Source organism: Sinocyclocheilus rhinocerous, unplaced genomic scaffold (assembly GCF_001515625.1).
Source record: "Sinocyclocheilus rhinocerous isolate Xijiao unplaced genomic scaffold, SAMN03320098_v1.1 scaffold2770, whole genome shotgun sequence".
In the NCBI taxonomy this organism is placed as follows: domain Eukaryota; kingdom Metazoa; phylum Chordata; class Actinopteri; order Cypriniformes; family Cyprinidae; genus Sinocyclocheilus; species Sinocyclocheilus rhinocerous.
In genome coordinates this window covers 198988-209460 of record NW_015659007.1, presented here as the reverse complement: position 1 = coordinate 209460, position 10473 = coordinate 198988, and the positions used below count along the sequence as shown (strand labels likewise).

General features: G+C 32.3%; 1 protein-coding gene and 1 pseudogene across 1 annotated transcript in view; one reads left to right on the top strand and one right to left on the bottom strand.

Annotated features, from left to right (window-relative positions):
- LOC107723210 (transmembrane 6 superfamily member 2-like) overlaps nucleotides 1–3297 on the bottom strand; it is a 21320-nt pseudogene extending 18023 nt beyond the window's left edge.
- A 1761-nt stretch (nucleotides 3298–5058) lies between these two features.
- LOC107723214 (protein strawberry notch homolog 2-like) overlaps nucleotides 5059–10473 on the top strand; it is a 43910-nt gene continuing 38495 nt past the window's right edge. The window contains exons 1-2 of the mRNA XM_016531771.1: nucleotides 5059–5134; nucleotides 6466–6553. Coding sequence (XP_016387257.1) covers nucleotides 5121–5134; nucleotides 6466–6553 — 102 coding nt within the window. The 5' untranslated portion in view covers nucleotides 5059–5120. The remainder of the gene's footprint in view (nucleotides 5135–6465; nucleotides 6554–10473) is intronic.

Below are 10473 nucleotides of genomic sequence, written 5' to 3'. Positions count from 1 at the left end.
TGTGTGTGTGTGTGTGTGAGTGAGTGTGTGCGTGTGTGTGCATGTGTGTGTGTGAGAGAGAGATCTAACCTTGCTTATATAAAAGTCCATGAAGCCCTAAATAAATCCGTGGTGCTGCAGTGCATTGGTGATGCTGACAACAGAGGTGAAGGAAAACACAGCAAACACTGAAACACACACAGATTGGAAACATTAGCACAACTCTCACTCTGCTCTCATTCATCTCTCTCTCTCTCTCTCTCTCTCTCCATCAAACTCAAACAGCCCCTCTCTCCTCTATCCCTATCTCTTAGTCTCTGTCTGGCTTTCACTTTCTTTTCCTCGCCAGCTATTGATTTCTCTCCCAAACAGCGAGTTAATGATGGCTCATGGTTGTCCAGGTGAAGGTGGATTTCGATCATGCTGCCCTCAGACCTGAGGTTCCTCATTCCCAAGTGGAAAAGTCGCCTCGCTTTTGGATTCAAGCATGCATTAGCGCTGGCAGCCGGACAGATAGAGGCTGGAGAAACTTTAGAGGAGCTGAGATCACACATGGATTGATCGCAGCGGGCTGATTTATAGTGGCTGTCCACCAACTCAAGAGCTGTCAATAACAGCGACGCGGCCAGCATGAAAATGCATTGCTCTGCGGGTCCAGAAACATCTCAAAACGCTCTCAGTTAGAATTTAACTTCAAACTTTGTTTCCAAATTGTCTCCTAAAAAGCTTGAGTACTATTTGAATTGCAGACTTTGGTATCTTGACAAATCTGAGCATGTTTTGAGATGCTGTCGAGATCTTTTCCTCAAGAAAAACATAAGCAGAATTGGGCTCATATACAAAATGTCAGTTTGCTACACATTTAATCTTGTTGCGTCACTGTAAAAGTTATTTTTCTAAGTTGCAAATAAAAGATTATTGAAGTTTACGGGAAAAAAATATTTGAGTCTTTCTACTTCAAAATTTCACGTTTAATTCAATGTCTCATTTGCAGTTTCTTTCTAGCTTGTAAATATTTGTGAATTTCTGAGTGAAAATTGTTTGTACATTGGGGAAAAAATCAGTTTTCACTCAGAAATTGAAAGTAAATTTCACAAACAATTATAAAGAAATTACCATTTTTAAGCAGAAACACTGAAAAATCCAGTAACCTTTCTTTTATTTACAAATTCTAAAATAATTTTTACAGCATTTTTCCCAGTTTGTCTGGAGAAAATAATTAAGATATTAAAGAGATCCCATTTGTGATTTTTCTTTCATTTAGGGTAATTTAGGGTATTTTTGTATTGTTGCATTGCGTCTTCATCTGTCAGTATTGGTCTTACCGTAGAAGAGCGGGTCGGTGGATTTTGTACTCTTGACGCTGAGGTTTGCCAGGAGGAATATCGTTGTAAGAACCATAATGCCTATTGCCAGTATAACCTGTGGACTGAACGAGAAAACACGTCATTTGAAACATCAGTTTGAGTGCATGCCATTTCATTCATAATGCAGAGTAAGGCTGTCGTCCAAGCGTGGAAATGAGATTATCAGAGGCTCGTTGCATGATCAATGACAAACTAAATCTCACAAAAACTTATCCAAATCCTACTCCATCCCCAAAACAACTGGAAAAAATGAATGAATGAATGAGTTATAACTTGCATAAGAAAAGAAATGTAATTCTCATTATTGTAAAATTTAATTTAAATTAAATTCTAATGACTGTAATACAGTCGATTTTATTGTATTATATTAAATATGCTGCAATAATTTAAAAAAAAATTAAAACCAGTATAAACTATTTAACATAATATATTAAAATATTTAACACATACTGTATTTATTTAATATATATACAGTATATATATATATATATATATATGTATATATATATATTTGCATGCATTCTAAATAATGTACAATTTAAATAATACATCTTTTTCTGCATTAATGAAGAATAAAGCCATAGTTCTGCTGTGTAAATGAGATTATCAGAGGCTTGTTTTTATCTCACATGATCAATGATAAATGAAATCTCATGAAAACTTATCCGGGTCATATTTCACACCCAAAACTAGTTGAAAAATTAGAAGTTATAATTTGCATTTAAAAAATGAAGCCTATTTTAGGACCGTATGGAATTCTAATTATTGTCAATGTTGATTTCCAATAAAATCTTATGACTTTAATATAGTCAAATTTATTATTACACTAAAAATGTTGCAATACATTTTTTTAATTAAAAGCAGCATGAATTAAAAACACAACATATTTAATATAATAAATATAATACATTTAATATTTAAATATAAAATATTTGCATGATTAGTAAATAATTTACAAATTAAATATAATCTTTTCTGCATTAATGAAGAATAAGGCTGTAGTCCAAGTGTGTAAATGAGATTACAATCAAGTCAATTTTAGGAAAATATGTATTTATCATTATTGTCAGTTCATTTCCATTTAATTCTTATGACTTTAATACAATCACTTTTACTGAATTACAGTTAAAAAAAATAGATAATAGAGTTTTTAAAATTCAATTCAGCATAAAAAATAGTAAAAAAAAAAAAAAAAATTTTATATATTATACGTATATTTGTTGAAATAAATAGAATATATTTACTATTTAAATATATAAAATATTTGCATGATATGTTAATATATTCCAATAAATCCTATGTCTTTTTCTTCAGTATGAAGATAAGAATTATGAGGGTGAAACTGTACTGAATTTTCACGAAATCATTTCACAATACGAAAAATCAGACTGGCAAAATGTTCTGGACAGCTTTCATGAGATTCACCAAAGAGAAATCTATGAAGCAATGTCAGCTCATTGATCAGATCACCTCAGGATGACTTGATTAAATAAAGTAGAGGATGGTTGCCCTCTCTTGGCCAAATCAGGTCATTAAAACCTCAAAAACATTTCAAAAGTCACACTTAAACATAAGATCGATTTTGCATTGTTTCATGTCAATGCAATGTTCTTTAACATGCATTAGCCTATTGTAAAATAATGACATAAGAGGCAAACTTACTCTTGTAGGATGGACACATGGTTGATTGTGTAGAGAATAAAAGGTGCTGTCAGAGACAGAATAAAAACACTGATCTCTGGAGGAAAATCCATTTGAGGAATCAGGAATCCACAAATATGAAATCAGCTGAGCTCTATTTAACTACACAAGCAATATATATAAAAACAACAACAATAAATAGCTATTAAATAGCTATTGGATGAAATATCTAGAAAGTGTAATAACGCATCCAGTGCCTGAGGCTGAAGTGTGCAGCTGCTCTGTGTCGCTGTGTGTCGTGTCGTTCACTCAGAACTCATGAAGATGATGGAATCAACATGAAATCAGCGCAAACCTTTCAAAGTCCACGGACTCTGAACTATTACCGCCCATTAGTTTACAGAAAGAGTCCCATCAATAAACCTCCACATGCCACAAACACACGTCTGACTTTACAGACATCTATCATGCCATATTTCACAGTTGTGTCACACTTTCCAAAATAACATAGTTACAGTTTTTGGTTACAGTAAATTCAATATGATAAATTGGTATTAGACACCACGACTATCATAAAAAAAAAAAAAATGAAATAAATAAAAATGAAATAAAAAATAAATAAAAACATAATCACGACAGCTGTTTAAGGTTCTATATTAGTTATTATGATTTTACAGTCCACTTTTCCACAAATATCAACTACCACAATATTATTTAAATAATGACCCTATTTTAATTTTATTATTATTATTTTAATAATGCAATATGTAAATGCGATATATGTACATTTTTCATATATATAAATAAATATGCCGAATATATATATATATATATATACAAACAACTCAGGCTAAAGGTCTGCACGTTTGAACTTCAATCCTGAACCTGAGACTCGGATGTTAAGACCAAACCAGATTGCACTGTTTTAATTAATGAGTGAGTAGAACAAGGGTCATATGGGGGGGAAAAAGTTATTTTTTAATTTTTTTTGGCTTTTTTTTATATAATGATGTTATGATGTTATTTTTTTCATGTGATTTAACTGATAATAATTGTACTTAAAAAAAAAAAAAAGAGTTAAATAATGTGATTTTGTTGTTTTTAAAGTAATGCAATTTTGGGGAAAACAATTGCTTGATTGTCATAAAAATACCATATGTTTGTATATATTTTGTTTAATTTTGCTGTTAAGTTTAATTTCTTGTGAAATATAATTTTTGGACAGTTTCTGTAATCCACCTAGGAATCACAAATGCTCAGTACAAAATTAGTTAAAATTACAAACTTTAACCCAAATTGTGTGGAAAATTTATCATGAAAATGTCACAATGCAAAAAATCTTAATGGTCCTAAATATAGATGTTTCAGTTGCTATATATTGTTATATAATTTCCAATTAACTTTAATTGTAAAATCAGTGTAAAATTTGTAAAAAAAAAAATGAAAGAAAACATTTATTTATTTACTTTTTCATGAGCCTAAATTTAGCTAAATAATTTCATTAAAAAAATGTAATGGTCCTAAAAACAGGCTTTTCTGTTTGTATATGTTTTTATATAATTTTCCAATTAAATTACAAACCGGAACCCAATGCAAACTTGAAACTAGAAAATAACAACTCTCCCAAACCTTTCTGAATCCAGGTCAGGCTTAGGTTTGATAGCAGATTGAACTCATATATACCTGTCTATTTGATTCAGCTCTTTCTAGTGTTATACTTAACAGATTTTCTTAATCTGATTAAATCTGCAGTTTTGAACTCTTCTTCATCATTATTGCTCTAGTTGGTCTTGAACCTTGTCCGAAATGGGACGGATCTGGAGTGCTTTGGTAGCCAATGGTAATCATCTCTCTAGAAACAGTAGCCTCACGGCACCTGGTTTATGGTGGTTTAACTGTTGGTCTTCGCTCTGTACGTGCACGGTTTGTGTCGGGTCTCACCGTGTCAAGATGAGTCACTAGCACTGCCAGTAAATATTTGGGTTGATGGGTAATATCTCTGCTGAACAGTGTTTTCAAAGGGCCACTTCCTGTGTCAAATGTGCTGTTTGTTTCCTGTTTCCCCAGAGTCAGCTGTATCCGTCAAACTCATGGACGTACCCACAGCAAACTCAATACAGCCAGCACTATCCTATGCAATCTGGGAGGTGAGGCACACTCTCAACGAGCAAAAGCAAAAAGCATGCATTATACATAAAATGAATTGTGCATTATTTACAGTAATAATAATGTATTGACAATAAATAGTCAACGCAGTGTTTTATTCCTTGCTGACTGCATGCAAAAACATCCTGTCGTTTTCACTGGAAGATCCAGTTATGATGATTTGATGAAACATTACAAGATGCAAAATATTTAATTTCAAAGATATACATGGATTAATTGTTCACAATAATATGCATTAAGAAAATATAGGTGAATTTTTATATTCTCTAATGTCTTTTCTGCAATTCAGTTATAATACTGTGGTGCATGCTGATGTATTGAACATGTGACATATATGCACTTTATCATGAGTTAGTTGATTATACTTATCCTTATATACTTATAATTAAAAATACATAGCTGATTATTCTCTAACATATATCAATGATCTGATTTGAAATATTCTATAGGTGAAATGTTACATAAAAGTGACGGTTCGGTACGTACCTTGGCTTTGAAGTTACGATTTGGTACATTTTAAGTACAGAAGGGGAAAAAAAACACATTAAATTGCTTATTTTTTTCTTTTGTATTAAACAGTGGTTTACTGATCACGTTGTGTCTCTGTCTTTAAATAAATTCAATTATAATCATAATTTTCTTAGGAAAAAAAAACATCTATCTCAGCTAATGCTGTAACCATATAGGAAGCCCTATTACTTGCACATTATTATAATATTACGTTCCAATTAACACAAACTATACAATTCAATTGCTATTTATTATTAGATATAATAATCAACACAAAACAGCATTTATTGTTTGAATTTCCTGATAAAATGGACAAAAGATGACAATTTGTTTCTTATCGAAAGTAACAGAAAAGTAACAAAACTTATTGCGATTATTGGACGGGAGGTTTGTTTGCTTTATTAGACAAGTTTTATACAATTGTACAAGAAAGCCCCATATACATAATCAAAACAACATTTCAAAAACTGCAGAGGATAACATACACAAAAAGCCATAGGCTTATTTCCATTTCCACAGTATTTTAATGTCTAGTGTAGTTTTATTCACTCATCAACTGAAACAGCATAGACTAAAAGATTGATATTGGGATTTAAGAATCATTATTGATCCATTAAAATTAAGATATATAAAACTTGGAGTTTTAAATGAAGTTACAGACCTATACAGCAAGTTTTCAGTATGAATAATTGTATCTTTACACCCCTAAACTTGATCTGTATTCTAGTAGTATTTGAAGGCATTAGAGACATTCTGCTCTCTGTGTGTGATTGTTCCTGACCTCTCTCCTCTGATTTATCAGGCAGCTCCAGCCAAACCCGTCCTCGGTAACTCTTGACCTGCCTGACATGGACTTTCATGACCTTGTGCGGAACAGAGATTTCTCCCAGGTAAGAGCAGTTCCTGTCTCTTTTGATTTCTGCTGTAGTGTTGGTCGAGGTTGAACTCACCAGAACCATTGATCCGTGCAGTGTAAAAGCGCAGGTTTGAATAGCCTAAAGCACCGTACAATTATGATGATGAAGCTGTGGCATTAATGCAAACACATTAATGAGACTTTCAGTTCAGCGCCGCCACAGAATGCTATTTGTGTAATGAATGAACTGAACCGAACTGAATGATCTGAATCAACCAAGGTCTCTTTCATGAATCATGATTTGATAAAAAAAATAAAAATAATTTAAAAAAAAATATATATATATATTTTTGCAAACGGGTCATGTGACATGACAACAATGTTGCATACTGTTGTTTGACAGTGTTATTTTAGTTATTTTTCATTTTACTTTTGAAATGTTAGTAATTGTTGTTTTTTGTCGTTTTCATTAGTTTTTTATGTCTGTGTAGTTTTTTTTATTGATTCTAATGTCCGTTTTAGTTTTTAGCACACTAAGTTAAACTAAACGAGAATCTTTGCAACTAGCTGAAATAAAATGTTTTTTTTAAAGCAAGTTAAAGTTTATTTTATTTCATGAAACAAAAGTTTTTTTTTTCTGTTTTTTGTTTTAGTTAACTATAATAACCCTAGTTTGAAATGGTTAGTGTTGCATGCTGTGCACAGTTTCACAATCTTATTAGAAATAGTAAGATTTATAGTATTCACTGCAGTGTATTCTCCATTCTCCTATCACTCTGTGACGCATGGAAAGTGATTTTATATGAAGGAAAGAGTTTATGCTCCCTGTGCATGAGAACATGGAAACTATTTAGGTTTTCCAGCTAAAAGTTTCCAGCTTTATCTTTGATTGTTCAGTCATCTTTGTACAGATCTTATCCACATAACTAACTGAACTGAAATGTTTGCAAAAGGAAATATCAGTTATATGCTGCTTATATTTTGCTGTTCAGGCACATACTCACTATTTGAATACTATCAGAAGCCACATACTAAACACTAAACACTTCTTAAAGCACAAAATTAGGCTCGGCTGCCTGTAAATATGAACACAAAAGCATCATTTCCTGACCGAAGACCACCACACCCCAGAGCAAACACACGCTGGATTCAGTGTTACCCGTTGGAAGGGTATTTTAGTGTATCTTTCACCACGTGTAGGTCAGACCCTCATGGGTAGGTGCAGCGTTGAAATGAATTTGTGTGTGCATCAGCTAAAAGCTAATGCTTTTCTCAAATGAAAATCTTTGTGGCACTCAGTTGGATGCCAACGCTGTAGTTTCATACTCTGAGATAGGACAGCCCTTGCTAAAGGTACAGTTTTGGTTATTCATCTGCATCTGTGTACAGAGATCTTTTTATTATAGGCTGCTCGATGCATTCAGGTGTTTTTGTTTGCTTTGGTTGTAGCATGGAAATTCGAAACATAAACCGTGATATCCCCTGATTAGTTACCTGAAATCAATCTTTCTTTCTCTCTCTCTATCTCTCTCTCTCTCTCCTCCTCCTTTCCTTCTCTCTTTCTTTTTTTCTTTCTTTCTTAATTTGTGATACTACTTCAGCAGCATTATTTTCTCTGTCTGATATTTTATTTAAAATAGAACATAGAAAAATATTTATAAATATTCTAAATTTGTTATGAATTTTATTTATTTAAATAACTTCTGATCGTTATATCAATGTCAGATTGTGGTGTTTTTAATCTCTTAGTTTCAAAAGTTGTAAGGATGTGTAAAATGTAAATAAAAACAGAATGCAATCATTTGCAAATCTCATGAACTGGTATTTTATTCACAGAAGAACATAGTTATAAAATATATTTACAAATAACATTCATTTGTTATAATTTTTTTTTATTTAAAGGCACAATATGTAAGATTTTTTTATTAAAATATCCAAAAACCACTAGAACAGTGTTATATATTTTGCTGACTTGTGTACTTACATTATCCCAAATGTTAATAAATCATTAGCTCATCCATGAACATGATTTCTTCCCGAGTCCCATCGGATTGCATCGGCTGTGGGGATGAAGACCACAGCTCCCATGATTCCACACTCAGTCACGGCGTCATCAAACTACGCCTTTGTCTATTTGTTTATTTTGAATGCGTGCCCTCTAGCGGCGAAAATTACATATTGTGCCTTTAAATAACTTCTGATCGTTATGTCAAAGTCAGATTGTGGTGTTTTGTATAATCATATGCTTTCTGAAAAAGCCCATGCAAAGGGAGTTTTTATACAAATGTGTTTGCATTGAAAATACTGTAGGATCCTTGAGTTCACAGCCGATTGATACCTTATTAGTAAACATTATGAGTTGATTTGCAACTTCCCTTCCAGTGCAGAAAGTCTTGAGCTGTTGTGACGTGATTTAGGATGATAAATCACAGTATAAAAAACAGTGTGTGATCCAGCTACTGCTGTGAGTTTACTTCCTATATTTCAGCATCTTGTTCTGCAAATACGAATTCTTGATGTGTTTGGACATTTCTGACCTCTCTCCTCATTCCTTCCTGTCCAACAAAATTTACTGTTATTGTCCCATCATTCAGTCTTGACCCTGCTTTATCTCCGCTAAATTACCCGTTTCATTCTCGCAAATGGAAAAATTACACAACTGGGTGTCTTGATTTTGATGTTTCCAGAATAATACAAGCAATTTCATCATCTATTGAGAGCCTCAGATCAGTTTTATAGCTTGAAATTGAGAGATCCATCCAGTAGAGCACTTTTAAGAGGCTATAACATCTGCGAATAGGAGATTACAGTATCTGGAATGGGCTTTCATTGGATTGTTGAAGGATTCTGGGTTTGTGAAAGACTCCAGCTGTTCTGTAGCTTAAGCCTGAAGTTTACTGTATAATTGAGGTTTGCACTGTCAGAATCATCATCATCAGGATTTTTTATTTCAATCCTTATGCATAATTCCATAATAAGTATGCATAATTTTACATATTAACCAAAAAAGGTGTAGGCTGAAGCCTTTGCATATTTTACCTAAACTTTTTTCATAATAAGTGGCACTTCCACTACTGAATTTAATTTGTACAAAACACACAAAAACAAAACATAAATTTCACCTTAAATTAACTTAAAATAAATTAGTACAATTTATTAACATTATTAATTTTGAGTTATATATTTATAACCATTTTTTTTTTAAATTAAATTTGCAAAGTGAACTACATATTTTTAATTCATTGTTACAGTTATTTCACCCCATTGACAGATATACATTTAAAAAATATTTTTATGTTTTTAAATATATTTTTCCTTGCCCTACGCATTGAGTTTATACAGACTCTCTCATTTCAAACAGCCTCTGAATACATTTGGCAAGTAAATTATTATGTGCTTCATACATATATGTGCAAGTTTGAAATCAACCAGATCATGACATTTTAAAGAATATAATATAATGATTAATAAATTGGTTGATTCATAATAGTTGGGTTGATATACAATCCTTATAGCTTTCTACTGTAGCTGAAAGATTATTATTATTGGTAAAAAACTTTCTTTACCATCAGGTATGTTTGCTATAGTAAGGGTTAGTTAGTATAGTTTTTTTTTCTGTGCAAGCTACTTTAAAGGTGCATTAAGTATTTTCATTTAACCCCTAAACATAGATGTGTGGCTTTGCTTTAACGGTGTATAGATTTCAATATTTCATCTCTCGTAGGGATAACAGGAGGTAGGGGTGCTCCGATCAGGATTTTTGAGGCCGATCACTGATCACAGAAAGCAGTATCTGCCGATACGATCACCGATACCGATCTTTTTAAAGCCTTCCTTTTATCATGTAGAATTATTCTCCAATCAGGAATTTTAGACATTTATTCAGGGCCTGAATTTCACTTTTGAAAATGAATTCCCCTCTTAGGTGACCCTTGTGAGAGGGGATTTTTAATT